At 40.3% G+C, this 21,376-nt stretch overlaps 1 protein-coding gene across 1 annotated transcript in view; it reads left to right on the top strand.

The window, feature by feature from the left end:
- The window catches only part of LOC106581038 (trafficking regulator of GLUT4 1-like), a 37,904-nt gene extending 17,446 nt beyond the window's left edge, over nt 1-20,458 (top strand). The window contains exons 2-3 of the mRNA XM_014162711.2: nt 18,758-18,884; nt 19,295-20,458. Of these exons, the coding sequence (XP_014018186.1) occupies nt 18,758-18,884; nt 19,295-19,305 (138 nt within the window). The 3' untranslated portion in view covers nt 19,306-20,458. The remainder of the gene's footprint in view (nt 1-18,757; nt 18,885-19,294) is intronic.
- The last annotated feature ends 918 nt before the right edge of the window (nt 20,459-21,376 follow it).

The raw sequence follows: 21,376 nt of genomic DNA, 5'->3' as shown, positions 1-21,376 counted from the left end.
TGAGCTGAATGTAGTGCAGTCGAAGCATCTAACTTTTTTCCAGCACAGGAGGTTGGTGGCACCTTAATTGCGGAGAATGGGCTCGGGTAATGACTGGAGCGGAATCAGTGGAATGGTATCAAATACATCCAACACATGGTTACCAGGTGTTTGAGGCCATTCCACATGCTCCGTCCCCCCCTCAGCAGCCTCCACTGTTTTCTAGCCAGAGCCAGTCAGTCAGTAGCAGTCTCCCCAGTGTATTCCTTATATAAGGCCCATAGGGCTCTGGTCAAAAGTAGTGCACTATGTAGGGAATAGGTTGCCATTTGGGGAGCAACCATAGTCTTACCACCAGGCTCCTGGTTCATGTCTAGCCCTGTTGTCCTCTCTATCTCTCTCCTCACTGCAGTAAGGCCACAGCTCAGTGCTCTGCAGCCTCCACTTCTCCCCGGCTTTAAGGGATTTTAGGTTTGCTGTTGCCACTCAAACACAATAACGAACAAAATCCAAAGCTGTAGGTGCTGTTTCTTTAGCGGCATTGATGTTATAGAGACTTTTGGATGGTCATGTACACTCTTAGGAAAAAGGATTCAAAAAGGTTATTTGCAGAAGGATAGGGTTCTACCAGGACCATTTACATTTGGAGTACCCTTTTTGGAAGACGAGGGTTCATACTTTTTTTAAATTTGGATTCCCATTAGCTTTTGCAGAAGCAGCAGCTACTCTTCCTGGGGCCCGAAGTAAAGGGTAAAGGTATCCCTAAAACATTTATTATCCTAAGAACCATTTTTGGAAGAAAGGGTTCTTTGATTATTTTTTGGAAAGCAATAAGGATTCTACATAGAACCCTTCTGGATCTGAATAAGCTTTTTCATAGTGTTTTTTTTTTTCTTATTAAAAATAAATTGTGCCTGAGCATTAGTAACATCAGGAGTATAAGTAATCTGCTAAATAAAAATAAAAGCAAATTGGCCTATTTTATCTAGTGTTGATTTTTTTCAGTGTAACATTTCTAGTGTTGATTCAGCAGTTAAATTAACGTATCAATCAGTGGTGCTGTAAAATGACCCCAGTGTTGGTTCTAATAACCAGAGTTGAGTGTGATTGTGTCCTTTTTTACTGTGTAGAGTAAAACACGCAAAACCACAGCCATCAACATCATATTTCCCAGCATGCTCTATTCCAGGTTGATTTTCTAAATGGTTTGTTTCAACATCTATGTGTTTATATTGATTGGTTGATTAATCTTACGCCACACAAAGATAAATAACATACATGTTTCTAAACTAATCCAATCTGTTAGTAGTTGGACTTATTGCACCCGTTGCGGAGATGGTTGCTCCAGTTTAGAGGACTTAGGTAGTCTTCTCAGTCTATCTTCCCTACCTTGGCAGTCATTCTGAATGCAGGTTGCGACTGATTAAAAGTTCAAATTGTTGGATATCCTAACTCTGGCTGGATTCCAATAGGAATTGAACATGACTTTGCAAGCCAGCATAATGTGACTTGCAGGCCCTGCAAACCAGGAGTTTCTTAACACCACTGACTTAGAGTAAACTAAGCCCTTAAAAAAAGGCCATATGAAATGTGCCATGTATTGTCATAAAGAGTTTTAAAGGCTAATAAAGCGGGTGTAACCGTTCATAGAGTGTTCTAGGAAGAACCCTTCAAAGATAAAAGGGTTCTTGGTAGAATCTTTCATAGAGGGTTCTTTGTAGAACCTTTCATAGAGGGTTCATGGAAGAACCTAGATGATGAAAGGGTTCTTGGTAGAACCCTTCATTGATGGATCTAGGTAGAATCATTTACAAATCACCCTACATTGATAGTTCTAGGAAGAACCCTGTGCAAAGGGTTCTACCTAGCACCAAAAAGGGTTCCCCTGCTATAGGGACAAACAGAAGAACCATATATGGTTCTACTTAGCAACTTTTTTTCTGAGTGTTGTAACTAGAGAAGTTTTGGAGAGGGTTGTGTTGAAACTACTGAGATGTTACAGGTGTTTTTTATAGATCTCATTATGCTGCTGTTATTTGATTTAAGTGTCTGACTTAAGTTGTGAATGGCCTACATTTTCTTTCAATATTTTTTTTTTTACATTTAATTTATTATGAACACAACAAATACAAAAAACAGAAATATACAAACAAGAGTGCATAAACCTAACAGTATTACATATCAAGATTCATTTTCAATTTGTTAAATACTTTTATGGTGCCTATTGCTTTTTTGTTTTTACATTTACTGATCATTTCAAAATAATATTTAAATTCTATCTTAAATAATGTGAAAATTGGGTTTGTTCTCTGCTCACTTCATTTTAGCAATAAAGAATCTTCCATGAAAGATGAACAAATTAACAATGAAAGTTAAATCAGGCTCCATATCATTTGGATCAAAATAAAAAATAACATCAGAGTCTCTCAGATTAACATTAATAGTCATTTCTTTAAAAATAAAATCTTATAACTCACTCCAAAATCTTCTAACATAAGAACAGTCCCAAAATAAATGGTCAAGAGTTTCTGCGTCACAACCACAAAATACACATTTGTTATCAATAGCTATTTTAAATCTGTGTATAATAAAGGTCTTTACAGGGTAGATTCTATGAATGAGTTTGTATGATACTTCTTTTACCTTATTAGATATACAATATTTACCAGATAACAACGAAACTTTGTTCCAGTTCACTTGTCCTAGGGCTGCATTCCAGTACATTTTAGCAGAGGGAATAGTAACATATTGACATAGTTTCCTTATATACATGTTATTACATTTATAGTTTAAAATGTCAATTCCTTCTAATTGTATTGAGGCTACAAATTCCTCAACAGTTGCACTTGGAGTATTGCTATATTCTCCTAAAAGAATAGCACCCTTAGGGACAGCTCTAACAACAATTTGATACTCCTCAGGAGTGAATGTAACATTGTGTGTTCTCATAAATTCTGGAAAATCATATAGTTGTCCATCATTATTCAATAATTGTTTAACCCAAATAATGTTGTTGTCAAACCAGTTCTGGAAAAATAAAGACTTTTTGTATTTTATGTCTTTATTATTCCAGACTGTATACCTATGTGGGGAAAAATTGTGTTTGTACATGGAGGTTCCAAGTTAGCAATACTTGTTTATGAAAGTTTGCAAGCTTAATAGGGATTTTACACATATCAAAGTTGCATTTGAGTAAGAATTCTAGACCACCAACCTGTTGGAATATTAAATTAGGGATGATATTCCAAATGTAATCCTTATTTCTTAAATAGTTTTGTATCAATTTAATCTTAAAGATTATATTAGAGGTTTTAAAATCCAGAGCATTCAACCCTCCGTCACTTTGTGTGCTACATATTACCGCTTTTCTTAAATAATGAGGTTTATTCCTCCATATGAAGTTAAATAATTTAAAATCAACCATTTTAGTTACTGACAGAGGAACATCCAAGGCAAGGGAGGTATAAACTAATCTGGACAGACCTTCAAATTTTGATAAAAGTACACGTCCAGATAAAAAAAGATCTCTTAATAACCAGGAGTTAAATCTCTTTCCAATTTTCTCTACAATAGGAGAGAAATTTAAGTTGTCCCTTTCTTTCTGATCTTTGCTAACTGTAATACCAAGATATGTGATCACATATTTTACAGGGATATTACATACTGAGTTTAAGTCACATCTTTTCAACACAAATAATTCACATTTCCTAATATTCAGAGATAAACCTGATACATGTGTGAAGGCATTAATACACTCAATAGCTTTCCTGACTTCATTATGATCTTTCAAAAAATGGTGGTGTCATCAGACAATAATGAACATTTTATCTCTTTGTCTTGTATCTGAAAACCCCTAAAACTATCCTTATTTATATGAAGTGCCATAACTTGTGTGACCAATAAAAATAAGAAAGGAGACATTGGGCATCCTTGTTTAATTCCACATCTAATGTTGAATCTCTGTGAAGTTCCATGGGATAATTTAACAGAGCTGTTACTATTATTGTAAAGTGTCTTAATTACACTTTGAAAATATTGACCAAAACCCAAAAATCAAAGTCTCAAAAATAAAATAATGTTCAACTGTATCAAATGCCTTGTAAAAATCTACAAATAAAATAAGGCTATCTTCCATAATGTGCTCATTGTAGTCTATCAAGTCCAATACTAGTCGAATATTATTACATATATGTCTGCCCTTCATAAAACCAGACTGGGTATCATCAATGATTTGGTCAAGACCTTTTTTAAGTCTTTCTGCAAAGATGGATGCAAGCAGCTTTCCATCATTGTTCATTAATGTGATTGGTCTCCAATTTTCTAACATCATAGAATCTTTGTTCGGTTTGGGTATTACAGAAATGAGGCCTTGTGTCTTAGAAACAGGCAGGACCCCTAAATCAATTGCCTAAAAACATTAAATATAAATTCAATAATATCCTCCTGAAAATATCTATAGAATTCACTAATAATGCCATCATTCCCTGGAGATTTGTTCTCTTTTAAGTTGCTGATACATTTTTTAATTCATTGATAGAAATAATTTAATCACAAGACTTTTAGAAGTCTTCCTCTATGAATTTTGCATAGTCTTTGACAGAGTCTAGAAAGGCAGATATGTCACTAGTAGGACAGGCATTACTGGTATAAAGGTTACCATAAAATTCTGAAACATATTTTGAAATATCTTTGGGGTTTTCATTTTCTTTGCCATCTATATTAAGCTTATGAATAGATGTAAATTCAGAATTATTTCTTTCTAAATTGTAAAAGTATTTTGTATTTTTTTCACCTTCTTCCAACCATCTCCTTTTTGATCTTACAAATGCTCCTTTTGCTCTCTCTTCATACATTTGGTCCATTTCTAGTTGTAAAGAGAATAACTGACGGTTAAGGTCCTCCATAGAGATTAGAGAAAGTATTTCCTTAACAAGTTTATCTTCCCTCAATCTTTTAAGTTCAGCCATTTCTTTACCTCTCTTCATGGCTGTTTGTCTTATTTCATACTTCATTCATTCCCAATCTTTCCCATAAGACTTACATTGTTGGGCTTTCCTCCAATTGTCTTGTATAATATCTTTGGCATCCATCTTGAAATTATCATCTTCCAACAGTCTACTATTGAGTTTCCAATAACTCCGATTCGGTTTAACTTCAGATCCATTCATATTTAAAGATAAGAATATAACTTTATGATCAGTAAGAATTGATGGTTCAATTGATACCTTGACTACAGTATAATCTAATGAATTACAAATCAGCCAGAAGTCAATTATTGACTGCCTGGACATGTCCTTGGTACTCCAAGTGAAGTCCTTTTTATCAGGATATTTAGATCTCCAAATATCGACTAATCCAAGACCAAGACATAGATTATTAAACTCAGGATTAACAATGCTGGATCTGGTAGGAGGGGAATATCTGTCAATCATCACATTAGATGAAGAATAAAAAATCTCCACCTAAGATAATTTTGATATCCTGAAATACACCTATAACTCTATTAATCTCTTCTTCAAATTCTTGAAATAATATCCTGTTGTTTTGTTTGTTGTTAGATGCGTAAGTATTCCCTAATAAAAACATTTCACTGTTGATATTCATTGTTAAAATTAACCAACATCCAGAGTGGTGAGTCTTACTACTGATGACCTTCCCTTTAAATGCACCTCTTAAAACTGCTACACCTGCAGTGTAGTTGATGCCATATAATAACCAGATATCGTTACCCCTTTGATTTTTCCAAAAAGATAGATCGGAAGAACAAGCATGAGTCTCTTGTAGAAAGTAAAAGTCTGCATTAAACCGTTTTCAATACAGGAAAATAGCATTACGCTTGAGTAAATTATGAATACCCCTGACATTAATTGAACAAAGAGATAAAGACAAACTTCAACCAACAACCTTGTTATGCTAATATAAGCTTTTCCTAAGGATATGTAACTCAAAAGGAATTCCATCCCATTATTAACCTCTCCAAAAAAATAAATAATAATATTGGTCATAAAGTTACCAAAGTATTCTTACTCCCACAAGGGGGAGACATTGGGTAGACCTTACAATAAGCAGTTATTCACCTATAGTTTGTGTTTAGTTTACCAGTTCTCAGGTCAGCCTTTTCTCATTCAAGTGTTTGTCTACATTTTTTATAATAAAAGCTGCTTTTCACCTGGCAGTCAGTTTTTTGGCCTGACAGTTCTGTCCGAGTTAGACTCTGGCTCGCTCTCAAATGTTCTGATTTGGCCGCATTTCTTTCCCATCGATGATCACTCTCGCACCGATAAAAAAATGCAGTTTTCCCTGCCTTTCGAGGTGCAGCCACCATCGGCCACAGTTTCTCTCTTGTCACTTTGTCTGCTGAGGTCAGATCCTCAGTGAACCTCCATTTTTGCTTGATGAGGAATTCACAATTCTTCGCTCGCCTCCAGAGAAGATCCCGTGTAGATCTGTTGGTGAACCGGATGATGGTTGTCCTCGGTCTCTTGTTTTGATCCTTAAGTCTTCCCAAACGATGGACGATGTCTACATTTTCCTGAAGTTTGGCTTTTGATTCAGGGATGACAGCTCCACAGATGTCAACAACTCTGCATTTGATGTCCTCACCCGCCTGCTCTGGAATTCCATGGAGCCTCAGGTTCCACCTGCGCTGGTATCTCTCCGCCTCATTCACCTTTTGCTCGAGTTCAGCCACCTTATTTTCATCTTCCTGGCAGATAACTTCCACTTTCTTCATGTCACTTTTAAGGGTTTTCACTTCTCCAAAGATAAAGTCAACAGATTTTTTCATGGCCCCAATTTTCATCGTATTCTCACTAACCATGTCCTCCAAGCCATTTGCCCTTTCACCTAGCTTTGCTGTAAAAAGCATTACAATATTGTTTTGCATCTCAAGAAGTGACATACCCTCTTGGCCTCTCATCTTTTTCCCCTGGGGCTTGACTGGAGTGCCGGGGTCGTAAGGTAACGGCCTGAGCTGGGGACTGGAGGGGCGCAAGTTGTGAGCATTGTTGTCCGTGCTCACCACATTTTCATCTCCCATTGCAGTATTTCCCCCCACAGTCACATTCTGAAGAGGAGTACCCAAGATTATACCATCTTTTGTGGTTAATTGTCCATCTGACGATCTCTCCATTTCTTTCCTTTTGGTTCTGGTCGTGGAAGTTTCCATGTACGTCCGACAAGCTAGTTTTTGAGCTAGCTAGGTTATCTGGCTATCTACTGTTGTCGCAAACTTAGTTTTAGAGGTGAATAACTTGCAGAAAGTAATCAATTATTTTGGTAAACAAACTAAACCATATTCATACGGGGTTTTATGACCGTAGAAATTACCCAATGGTCATATTTGGGTAAGAAAATCCAATAATTCCTTCAGCTACCAAAACAAATTATCTGCACTGACCGCCATCTTGCGCGGAACCCTTGACTGGCCTACATGTTGGTGTCTGTCCTTACATCAGGCTACATTTTCTATGCTAGTGTTCTAATAAGACACGTTTGGTCCAGGTTAAAGTGGCTGTAGCCAGGTGTGAAGAACCAGATTTGGCTCAGGTGTCTTCTATCTTTGGACTTGCAGACAAGTAGAACACATTTCTTCTTTGAACCCTGAACGACTTCTGACTCAATGACATGGACAGCACAGAATAATTAACAAATCAGTTTACAGAGCATGGCAGTTCTGACAACAGTTCTCTCTAATAGACCCAGCATCCTAACTGAAGTCTTTGACATTAACAACTGTTCCTCAGTCTCACCAAAGACACTCCCAGTGAGACAGAGACGAGGGAGGGAGAGAAAGAGAGGGAAGAGAAGAGAGGGAAGGGGCAGAAACCAGAGATGCCCACTAACTCAATAGCAGGCGAGAGAAGTCAATTGAGCCTTTCTGCAGGGGTAAAATTTCAGCAGTTAGCCAGCTACGCAGCTCTGATAAACATCCTCTCAGTCCTGAGGGGAGCAAGACACCCCCCCCACCCACCCACCCACATACACACACACACACAAGGAAGGGGGATACGGGGCTAGCATCAGGAAGGAATCACACTATTACCTGCCTGCCACAGGGGTGGACGTGGAACGACTATTCAGACAGACTACAGATTGGCTAAAGTTGATTTTCTAAAACACTGAAACTGAACAGAATTGAATCAAAAGGGAAAATGGCTTTTGTCTACATTCTGTACCTACAGAATGTGGATACATTCATTCCATAATTTCATAACACTGAATACCAAACAATCGGTTAATAATACAGTATATTGCTCAACCACCTAAGGTATCCCAAAAAAAATTGTAATAGATGTATATACACTACCGGTCAAAAGTTTTACAACACCTACTCATTCAAAGGATTTTCTTTCTTTTTACTATTTTCTACATTGTAGATTAATAGTGAAGACATCAAAACTATGAAATAACACATATGGAATCATGTAGTAACCAAAAAAGTGTTAAACAAATGAAAATATATTTTATATTTGAAATTCTTCAAATAGCCACCCTTTGCCTTTGATGACAGCTTTGCACACTCTTGGCATTCAGGACAAAGAGTTAAATCTTGGTTTCATCAGACCAAAGTATCTTGTTTCTCATGGTCTGAGAGTCTTTAGGTGCCTTTTGGCAAATTCCGAGTGGGCTGACGTGTCTTTTACTGAGGAGTAGTATCTGTCTGGCCACTACCATAAAGGCCTGATTGTTGGAGTGCTACAGAGATGGTTGTCCTTCTGGAAGGTTCTCCCATCTCCACAGAGGAACTCTGGAGCTCAGTTAGAGTGACCATCGGGTTCTTGGTCACTTCCCTGACCAAGGCCCTTCTCCCCCGATTGCTCAGTTTGGCCAGGTGGACAGCTCTAGGAAGAGTCTTGGTGGTTCCAAACTTCTTCCACTTAAGAATGATGGGGGCCACTGTTTTCGTGCGGACCTTCAATGCTGCAGACATTGTTTGGTGCCCTTCCCCATCTGTACCTTGACACTATACTGTCTCGGAGCTCTATGGACAATTCCTTCGAGCTCATGGCTTGGTTTTTGCTCTGACATGCACTGTTAACTGTGGAACCTTATATAGACAGGTGCGTGCCTTTCCCAATCATGTCCAATCAATTGAATTTACCACAGGTGGATGTCGATCAAGTTGTAGAAACATCTCAAGGATGATCAATGGAAACAGGATGCACCTGAGCCCAATTTCGAGTCTCATTGGAAAGGGTCTGAATACTTATTTACTTAAGGTATTTCAGTTTTTTATTTGTAATACATTTGCAAACATTTCAAAAAGCCTGTTCTCACTTTGTCATTATGGGGTATTGTGTGTAGATTGATGAGAACAATTTTTGTTTAATACATTTTAGAATAAGGCTTTAACGTAACAAAATGTGCAAAAAGGGAAAGGGTCTGAATACTTTGCAAATGCTCTGCATCTTGTATGACCACCAATGGGCAACTCATGCTGATCTGTAGGTAGAAAAGCAAGGTAGGCTTAACAGATGTAAGACAGCTGTACGGATGGCCATTGGTATTGAGGTTGCGGCTGGCAGACACAGAAGACGTGGAGTCAATTATGTGGAGTGGAGAGAGAGAGAGGCAGGGCTATATGCTTTTATTGGCCGTGCAGGCCTCTCCAGGTAATGGGACTGACTGCTAGGCCCAAACTGCTACTGCACGTTCGGCACATTCACTGGTGAAATATGGGCGTCAGCCTTCAGCCCAATGGATCTTATTCTCTTTCTGTTTAGGTGTCGGAAGGAGGAGCCGTGTGTGTTTGTGTGTTTTTAAACGGCTAATTAGTAATCTTGTGCAGCTGCTACATTGGGTAGATTTGAAGTCAGCGTTCCCTCTGAAAGCTTGGAAGGACACCTGATGTTAACAGATGGGGTGTGATGCTGAATGTAGAGCAATGACAGTGCAGATACAGGAAAATGGGTATTCAGTGCTAAGGCAAAGCTTGATTGCAGTTACAGGACTAAGGTATTAGATCATTTTGTATAGATAGAGTCATAACATGCTACAGCGTTGTAGCAGAAATTTTGCCATTGCCAAGTAGGCCTACTGAAAGATTACTACACACTATTACATCGTACTACAGTTTTGAACAACATTTAACCTTTAACCTGGACATTTTAAATGGCAATTTTCCAATGCGCTTGCTTTTTAGTCCTGAACTACAGTAGGCTTAATCTGTCCCTTGGAAACAGAAGGGTAGAAACATTGTTTTCACCGATCTTACTTGGTCAGATCAGTGATCTCTTAACATGGCATCCTATAAGTTCAGGTACCAATCACAACAATTATGTGAATGGTACATTAATTGCAAAAATCAAACCAATTGTTTTTAGACATACAGTTGAAGTCGGAAGTTTACATACACTTAGGTTGGAGTCATTAAAACTCATTTTTCAACCACTCCACAAATCTCTTGTTAACAAACTATAGTTTTGGCAACTCGGTTAGGACATCTACTTTGTGCATGACAAGTCATTTTTCCAACAATTGTTTACAGACAGATTATTTCACTTATAATTCACTGTATCACAATTCCAGTGGGTCAGAAGTTTACATACACTAAGTTGACTGTGCCTTTAAACAGCTTGGAAAATTCCAGAAAATTATGTCATGGCTTTAGAAGCTTCTGATAGGCTAATTGACATCATTTGAGTCAATTGGAGGTGCACCCATGGATGTATTTCAAGGCCGACTTTCAAACTCAGTGCCTCTTTGCTTGACATCAAAAGAAATCAGCCAAGACCTCAGAAAAAAATGGTAGACCTCTACATGTCTGGTTCATCCTTGGGAGCAATTTCCAAACGTTAATCTGTACAAACAATAGTACGCAAGTATAAACACCATGGGACCACGCAGCCATCATACCGCACAGGAAGGAGATGTGTTCTGTCTCCTAGAGATGAACATACTTTGGTGCGAGAAGTGCAAATCAATCCCAGAACAACAGCAAAAGACCTTATGAAGATGCTGGAGGAAACAGGTACAAAAGTATCTATATCCACAGTAAAACAAGACCTATAGCGACATAACCTGAAAGGCCGCTCAGCAAGGAAGAAGCCACTGCTCCAAAACCGCCATAAAAAAAGCCAGACCACGGTTTGCAACTGCACAAAGATCGTACTTTTTGGAGAAATGTCCTCTGATCTGATGAAACAAAAATAGAACTGTTTGGCCATAATGACCATCGTTATGTTTGGAGGAAAAAGGGGGAGGCTTGCAAGCCGAAGAACATCATCCCAACCGTGAATCACAGGGGTGGCAGCATCATGTTGTGGGGTGCTTTGCTGCAGGAGGGACTGGTGCACTTCACAAAATAGATGGCATCATGAGGGAGGAAAATTATGTGTATATATTGAAGCAACATCTCAAGGCATCAGTCAGGAAGTTAAAGCTTGGTCGCCTATGGGTCTTCCAAATGGACAAGGACCCCAAGCATACTTCCAAAATTGAGGCAAAATGGCTTTAGGACAACAAAGTCAAGGTATTGGAGTGGCCAACACTGACCTCAATCCTATTGAAAATTTGTGGGCAGAACTGAAAAAGTGTGTGCGAGCAAGGAGGCCTACAAACCTGACTCAGATACACCAGCTCTGTCAGGAGGAATGGGCCAAAATTTACCCAACTTATTGTGGGAAGCTTGTGGAAGGCTATTCGAAACGTTTGACCCAAGTTAAACAATTTAAAGGCAATGTTACCAAATACTAGTTGAGTGTAAGTAAACTTCTGACCCAATGGGAATGTGATGAAAGAAATGAAAGCTGAAATAAATCACCCTCTACTATTATTTTGACATTTCAAATTCTTAAAAAAAGTGGTGATACTAACTGACGTAAGACAGGGAATTTTTACAAGGATTAAATGTCAGGAATTGTGAAAGACTGAGTTTAAATGTATTTGGCTAAGGTGTATGTAAACTTCCGACTTCAACTGTATACTGACCAATAGAATGTGGTTAAGATCCGTGATATTTTCAGGGACGTAACATACGACTGATGAAGGTGTGAAGTTGTTGAATCAGGTGTTTCAGTGAACTCTTACACACCTGGGTTTCCTACCCCTGTCCTGCCCTTGGGCTCCGTTCCAATACTGTAGAAATGTGTCCTACTGTCCTTCCTCCCTTAAAGTGGTCACTAATCTGATGTGACTGGATTGGTAGAAATTAGGTCGTAGTGGAACTCTCAATCTCGCCTATCAGATCATGTTAGATCAGGGATTACTTCAAGGAGGGAGGGGAGGATAGGAAACATTTTAGAGTTATCTGAATACACACGGGCACACACACACACACACACCAGGGTTGGTCTCAATTCGAATTGAAGGCATTCAGTGTGATTTGTGATTTGAATAAAAATAGCTTCTACTTTTCAGTTTATTGAGAAGTAATTGAAAATAAATGCCTTTTTTAAAATTATTTAATTGTAATTTTAATTTACTTCTTGAATTGACTGCCTTCAATTCGAATTTAGCCCAACCCTGACGCACGCATGCACGCACACACACTGTCCTGGCAGGCCCTCCCTACAGTACAGTAGATCTCCTCTCCTCCAGGCTTATTCCATCCGTGCGACCACACTCCTCATTATTAATGACAGCAGCAGGCTGGAGGGAGGGAGAGCACTTTTTTAGAGACTCGCAGCTCTCCATCTCCTCCTTCTTTCTCTCTTTCTCCCTCTCTCGCCCTATCCTCCCTCTTTCTTTCTCTTTCTCTTCCTTCATCTCTCTCTCTCCAGCCTCAACTGCAGTGGGAACAACTGCAGAGCTGGGGAGGGGATGTGTGTGTGTGTGTGTGCCTTGTGGGATTGCCGGGTTGTGCTGCAGAACGACAATCACATATGTAGGACAAGAGGCCAGGTTTTTGCTGAATTTCACATTCATCAGAAAATATGAGCACGTCTTCCTAGGGCTGTGGCGGTCACGTCATTTCATCAGCAGGTGATTGTCAAGCAAATAACTATCGGTCTTACGGTAAATGACCGTTAATTAACATAAACACATTTAGCATCTCCTGGCTTCAACACAGCCTACAAGTCTTGTCTAATAAATCCATGTAGTATAGCCTACACCTTCACAATAAATCCCTTATTTATTTTAGATAGGTCTAAAGAAACATGATATGAAGAAAATGTAGTCTATTTCAGAAGAAAAGAATAGCATACTCTGAGTTGTCCTTATGTTAGGTCCTGATGTGGCTATGCCAAATGGCTGTGGGCTACACTAGTTCATTTAGCAGACAAGATTTTCTCATAATTCTGTGGCATTATTTTATATTATTTTGTAGTAAGAAGAATACAATAGAACAAAGCTGAATAAAATATAAATATTTTCTCCAAATGATTTGAGGGAGTGTGCACGTGCGGCTATTCTGTGTTGGGCAGTTAACAAAGAAATAGGTATTCCTGTATGCTTAATTTAGAGTTATTCATGTAACTTTAGTTGTTCTACAAACGTTGGGCTATATGTTTAAATTTTAATACATTGTAAGGCTGCATGATGAGACTCTAATGATGATTTGAAAAAGTCATTTGAAAGGCTGTACACACTCAAATAGTCTCTCATTCACAGTTTGACAAGCACCTGATAATGCCTCGAATTTCATGGCGACATCCCCTTTGTGGCCGTAATGCACCCTAAAACAAGACATCGGGGATGCAACTGCGCGGGTCCTTATCCAATTCCGAGGTGCATATTGGAAGAACTATTAGGCTATTACTTCACATTATAAGCGCAGCAATGCGCACATGGTAGTAGGCTATAAGCGCAATGTTCCATTATCAGAAAACACCATTATCAAAAGTGACCGCAAATGCAATTATGCATCTAATGCTTTTATTATAAAGGTGCATTTTTATGGTGAAAATGATCTTCCCCAAACTCACACACCGCTTATATATGCCAATGGATTAATGTGCTTAATTTTAAGAAGTTATTTAGCCACTTTATGTTGTAATAAGGTTTGTATCACAACTATAGGCCTATGGGCTAGGCTACATGAGGTGTGCGACTATGATTAGAGAGTGTTGCTTCCTGCAGTGATAAAAGTATAATCTCATCCATCCCCCATGGCGGGAGTCTCTCCCAGTGCTCCATCCCTCCCCCTCCTGTCTCCCTCCCTGTCCCTCCTCCCAGCCCTGAGCATACAAACCTGTCATCCAGGGAGCTCTTCCTACACACACATAACAGGGGATAACCAAGGAAACACAATGGTTCAAAGCTCTATTTCACAGAAACAATGGCTCGCTCACACAATGCTCTACAGTACCTCTGAACTACAATGATGTTCTACCTGAGAACTAAAATCGGAACGTCATGTTTGTGTCAAAGGCTTCAGCTTCATGAAGATGCTCTATTGTGCTGACTCAATGGTGTTTGAGTCGCTTCGTGTATCAGCAAAATTGCTTGAGATGATTTCATTTTCAACCTGCAACTGCAACAAAAATTGTGTCCAAATTGATTCGTGTTACACAGGCTTTAAATGAGAATATCTACAGGAAACTGCCAAAATAAAGGAAACACTTGAGTAAATGAGGGATACAAAGCAGGTGCTTCCACACAGGTGTGGTTCCTGAGTTAATTAAGCATTTAACATCCCATTATGTTTATGGTCATGTATAAAAGTGCCCAGTTGTCCATTATTTTGGGTAACATGATTAGAAGAAGAGATCTGTGACTTTGAAAGAGGGGTCTCAAAAGGAGCATAGTTTTTCTTTATTTAACCTTTATTTAACTAGGCAAATCAGTTAAGAACAAATTCTAATAGGAACAGTGGGTTAACTGCCTTGTTCAGGGGCAGAACGACAGATTTTTACCTTGTCAGCTCAGGGATTCGATCTAGCAACCTTTCGGTTACAAGTCCAACGCTCTAACCACTAGGCTACCTGCCGCCCCAGGGGGTTTAAAGTGTGTGTGTGTGTGTGTGACCTGATCTTAACCCAATTAAACACTTTTGGGAGATTCTGGAGCGGCGCCTAAGACAGCATTTTCCATCACCATCAACAAAACACCAAATTATGGAATTTCTTGTGGAAGAATGGTGTTGCATTCCTCCAATAGAGTTCCAGTTCTGTGTCAAGGTGCACTGAAGCTGTTCTGGCGGCTCCTGGTGACCCAACGCCCTATTAAGAAAGTTTTTGTTGGTGTTTCCTTTATTTTGGCAGTTACCTGTATATTATACATTAATATTGGGCTGTCCAATTGCACATATACTGTTGCGTATATGCCTTTTTGATGTATTAGTCAACTCTTGCAGTTTTGTTACTCATACCACAGAGCATATTGAAACAGTAGACTATGTTACTGTACCAGACAGTAAATATAGTTTCACTGGGCTAAGCAGAAAGAATGGGTTCATTTGAAGGGTTCTGTGCCGGACCCTGATGAAGACCTACAGCATCAGAGGATGTTTCTAATATTCATAGCTAAAATAATGACAGTGTTCTGTTTAAGATTATGATTTGTATTCCTCCCTGCCCGCTCTTAAACAAAACTATCACCCCGAGTTCTGAATTTTAATGAGGCTGCCGCTACGCACACAGCATTAAGCATAGGTAGTCGCTGCTCTAACATCAAGCATTATCAGTATTACCAAGGAGATGGGGAAGAGTGTAGAAGTGAGATCACCATTGTAGCAGAGCCTCCAGTCATCTACTCAGACATTATGGTTTAATAAATGCTTATTGAATTCAGCTATATGTAATTTCCCCCCAGTTAGAATACTTTGAAACTGTGTCCTTTCATTCCTCCATTGTGTGGTTAAACCGATCTGACTTTGATATAAATGAAAACATAGACCCTCATAGAGGCCAGTCCAGCACCACGGACAGCAACCACATGCTTCTTGAAGTACTTTTGTTTCATGCTCAAATAGTATATCTGCGGTTAGCATTTTGTTGTTTTCCTATATCTTTTTTGAGATGATTGGTTCGATTTTGGTTTATAAGCTGTTGGATGTGGTGATGACAGAAACAGATAATACACCACTCTAACCCAGTCTAAGAGGCGGAGGTTGGACACTGAGTGTGGAGGAGATGCATGTTGAGTAGAGATCTGTTAGTAACTATTGATCTTCATAATGCAGTGTAGTGGAGTGGGGGTGTGTGTGTGTGTGTGTGTGTGTGTGTGTGTGTGTGTGTGTGTGTGTGTGTGTGTGTGTGTGTGTGTGTGTGTGTGTGTTGCATCCGTGGAAACAATGAGGGGTTAATGGGAAAATGTGGTGTACTAGGGAAACCTGGGTAATTGCAACCTGGTGACATCAGAGGTTAGTTGTCTTCTGTGTCTCTTGGTCAGTCAGGAGGGCAGCGAATCAGGTTTCAACTATGGGATTTCTACTAGTCACGATCATCCAAAGAGAAAAATGAACGGCTGTTATCAAGGAGGTGGGGAAGAAAGTGTTTCGATAGATGGGTGTAACAGCTGTCTTCAAAAATGGACCAAGGCGCAGCGGGTATGTGGATACTCATATTTTAATTCCAAAAAGGAGTAAAGCATCCACCGGACAAAACAATACACAAGACAGGAACAGTCTTGCAGGCACACAAAACGCAATGCAAGAACAACTACCCACAACCCCAAAGAAAAACACACACTCCTATATAGGACTCCCAATCAAAGGCAACTCAACACACCTGCCTTCAATTGGGAGTCCTAATCACCAACACAACACTTAACACACAAAAAACCTGCCACGTCCTGACCAAAACTAATACAATACCTCCCTCTGCTGGTCATGACGTGACAATGGGGAAGTTCTAGGGAAGCCTGGGTAATTAAATACATTTATCTACACATAATGACAAAGCGAAAACAAGTTTTCAGTAATGTTTGCAAATGTATTCAAAATAAACAGAAATACCTTACTTAAGTATTCAGACCCTTTGCTATGAGACAAAACATTTTGCTCAGGTGCATCCTGTTTCCATTGATCATCCTTGAGATGTTTCTACAACTTGATTGGAGTCCACCTGTGATAAATTAAATTGATTGGACATGATTTAGAAAGGCACACACCTGTCTATATAAAGGTCCCACAGTTGACAGTGCATGTCAGAGCAATAACCAAGCCATGAGGTCGAAGGAATTGTCCGCAGAGCTACGAGACAGGATTGTGTCGAGGCACAGATCAGGGGAAGGGTACCAAATCTGAGCCCGGACAAACTGAGCAGTCGGTGGAGAAGGGCCTTGGTCAGGGAGGTGACCAAGAACCCGATGGTCACTCTGACGGAGCTCCAGAATTCCTCTGTGGAGATGGCAGAACCTTCCAGAAGGACAACCAACTCTGCAGCACTCCACCAATCAGGGCTTTATGGTAGAGTGGCCAGACGGAAGTCACTCCTCAGTAAAAGGCACATGACAGCCCGCTTGGAATTTGCCAAAAGGCACCTAAAGGACTCTCAGACCATGAGAAACAAGATTCTCTGGTCTGACGGAACCAAGATTGAACTCTTTGTCCTGAATGCCAAGTGTCACGTCTGGAGGAAACCTGGCACCATCCCTACGGTGAATCATGGTGGTGGCAGCATCATGCTGTGGGAATGTTTTTCAGCTGCAGGGATTGAGAGACTCGTCAGGATCAAGGGAAAGATGAACGGAGCGAAGTACAGAGAGCTCCTTGATGAAAACCTGCTCCAGAGTGCTCAGGACCTCAGGCTGGGGCGAAGGTTCACCTTCCAACAGGACAACGACCCTAAGCACACAGCCAAGACAACGCACAGTCTCTGAATGTCCTTGAGTGGCCCAGCCGGAGCCCGGACTTGTAGCATCGTAACCAAGAAGACTCAAGGCTGTAATCGCTGCCAAAGGTGCTGAATACTTACGTAAATGTGATATCTAAGATATTTTTTTTATACCTTTTCAAAAATCTGTTTTTACTTCGTCATTATGGGGTATTGTGTGTAGATGTTAGTTTTTTCTAATCATTTAATCAATTTTAGAACAAGGCTGTAACGTAACAAAATGTGGAAAAAGTCAAGGGGTCTGAATACTTTCCGAATGCACTGTATAGTACCGTATAAAGCTGCCTTGTGTGATTTACAGTAAGGCCCACACTATACTATTCATCAACTTCAACCAATAACAACCTATAGGCTCTGCAGACTTTACATTTTTGATTTAATTTAACCTTTATCAAAGTTTGTCAATCAATGAATAGGCCTAACTGTCATTTTTAAATATCTGAAATACTTTATACATCAAGGATAATCTCTTGGTCAAGTCGTTATCGTAAAATGTTCAATAAAGTACCTGGCAAAAGGGTAAATAAATTAAAGGTCTGCAATGATATGGTCCCAAATTTTGTCGAGTTGTAGGAAATCTCTCAGTTAGTGTTCGCGTTAAATTGCTTTTAAAGCAATTTCTCTGTGGATTGATGGACTAGCAGGTGATAAATTTCACAGTGAAACACTTATCGAGACTGAGTGAAACGTCCAAGTATGTTTGAGAAAAAGTTTAAAGCTGTAAATTGCAGTTAAACCATGTTCCAGTGAATCTCTGTATGGATTTAAGTGTTTCAGTTGTTGTAAGATGAATTTGTCCAACAAGAGCACAAGTCATACAGACAGGAAATAAGACAGACAAGATAACATGGGAGACAAATGATATCATAGTTCAAGATTTGAGTTCAAGATTTGAGTTCAAGTTCACAACTTGATTATAATTCTGACTGTAAGTCGCTCTGGATAAGATTGTCTGCTAAATGACCAAAATGTAAGAACTCAAATTGTGTCATGACTGTTGGGTGTCTCTGTGAGGGTGTAAATACATCTGGCCTTGTGTTGTGTCCTCTCCTCTGTAGTCCAGAAACAGCCTGCAGTCGGGAGACATGGACGGAGCTAAGAGACTGGGTAAACTGGCTCGACTGCTCAGTGTCGTTTCCATAATCCTGGGTATACTCACCATAGTCGTCTGTGTAACGGTCTCTGGTAAGTAATGCATATGCGCGTGCACACACACACACACACACACACACACACACACACACACACACACACACACACACACACACACACACGCTGCAGTGCATAAATACATGCACGTACATGCATACTGCATAACAATTCCAAGGTAATATTTTAACATGCATAAACATACACCAGTCTGTCATCAATCACGTTGATGACTGGATAGTGTGTGTGTCCTTGTGTGTGTGTCAGCTCAGCAAATTTCTGAGCTCTGTGTGGATTGATTAAAGACTGCAGCTATAGCAGACTGGCTGTGTGGCAAGGAGAGTAACCCTCCTGCTGTTTCAGCTACAGACCAGTCTGCCATACTGTAGGAATGACTGGACCTTAACCTTTCTCTCTCCCCTTCCCCCCTCTCTCTTCCCTAACAGTAACCAAGTGACCAGTGTATAGACCATGAAACAAGAGCTCTGCTACAAGCCAAGCAGAGGATGCTGCATGGGAAAAACATTTATTCCGTTGATTCTGAGATTAAAAATAAGGCAAACAATTAAGACGTTTAAAGAGTAGGAAATACAGTAGCAAATGAATGAAACAAACACAAAAGATCCAGATATGCATGCATTAGATTCCACTAACATTTGCTTGAAATAAAATCCTTGATATAAAAAGTGTATTTTAAAATAACGTTGGACGATTGACTTATGGTTTGAGGAACTTGCTACTCTCATTCGACTCTCTGTGGAGTAAAAATACTCTTAAAATTAAGAAGAGAGGGATGAACAGAGGAATGAAGTGATAAACTTTTCTGTATCAAGAATGGAAGGAGACCTTGAAAATTAACTCCAAGCTTTGGACTACAAACATCAAGACAGCTGAATAATCTGAAAATATACTTGGTTGACCTGACCTCCTGGATTGAAAGCATATACAACTATACAGATATATTTGCAATATAAATATATATAGATGAATATATCCATTTACATTTTATAAAAGTTGTGTATGTTGAGCTGCGATGATTGAGACTTAAGTTAAGATGGCTGTCGCCTGGTATAGGTTGCCGAAGAATGTAATATTTGACCAAGGAATACAATTCAGAGATGTTTTCGAATTTATGTTGTTTATTTTGTAGATTTTTTATGAAAAAAAGAGACCACTTGACTGTAGATAGCCAACCTTTTTCATTTTGTTTGTGAATTCATATTTGTTTGTCTGTGTTTTTACTTTGGGATCAAACATGCCAGGTGCTTAGAGACTTGAGAGTGAGTTGTACATAATGTGAGTGTTTCAGCCCCATGTGGGTTGACTGTGGACTCCACAGAAACAGAATCCCCCCCCTTCCTTGCTGTGGGAGGGGTCTGACTATATAGATGTGCATGCCTCCCCTCCCCATCCCTCTCCAAACATCCATGCCAGAGCATGGGCATAAGTCTGAGGATATGAAATTTGTCAGAACAATCAATCACTCTCCCCTTACCCACTGACCCCCTAGCTCCCCCTCCAAATATAACCCACTTACCCCCTAGCTCCCCCTCCAAATACAACCCACTTACCCACTGACCCCCTAGCTCCCCCCTCCAAATATAACCCACTTACCCCCTAGCTCCCCCTCCAAATACAACCCACTTACCCACTGACCCCCTAGCTCCCCCCTCCAAATACAACCCACTTACCCACTGACCCCCTAGCTCCCCCTCCAAATACAACCCACTTACCCACTGACCCCTAGCTCCCCCTCCAAATACAACCCACTTACCCACTGACCCCCTAGCTCCCCCTCCAAATACAACCCACTTACCCACTGACCTCCTAGCTCCCCCCTCCAAATACAACCCACTTACCCACTGACCCCCTAGCTCCCCCTCCAAATACAACCCACTTACCCACTGACCCCCTAGCTCCCCCTCCAAATATAACCCACTTACCCACTGACCCCCTAGCTCCCCCTCCAAATACAACCCACTTACCCACTGACCCCCTAGCTCCCCCTCCAAATACAACCCACTTACCCACTGACCCCCTAGCTCCCCCTCCAAATATAACCCACTTACCCACTGACCCCCTAGCTCCCCCTCCAAATATAACCCACTTACCCACTGACCCCTAGCTCCCCCTCCAAATACAACCCACTTACCCCCTAGCTCCCCCTCCAAATACAACCCACTTACCCACTGACCCCCTAGCTCCTCCTCCAAATACAACCCACTTACCCCCTAGCTCCCCCTCCAAATACAACCCACTTACCCCCTAGCTCCCCCTCCAAATACAACCCACTTACCCCCTAGCTCCCCCTCCAAATACAACCCACTTACCCCCTAGCTCCCCCTCCAAATACAACCCACTTACCCACTGACCCACTAGCTCCTCCTCCAAATACAACCCACTTACCCACTGACCCCCTAGTTCCCAATCCAAATACAACCCACTTACCCACTGACCCCCTAGCTCCCCCTCCAAATACAACCCATGCTACTCCAGCACCTTGTCTCATTACCTGGGACTGTTAACAT

Source organism: Salmo salar, chromosome ssa20 (genome assembly GCF_905237065.1).
Source record: "Salmo salar chromosome ssa20, Ssal_v3.1, whole genome shotgun sequence".
Classification (NCBI taxonomy): Eukaryota; Metazoa; Chordata; class Actinopteri; order Salmoniformes; family Salmonidae; genus Salmo; species Salmo salar.
This window is presented reverse-complemented; position numbering and strand designations above follow the sequence as displayed.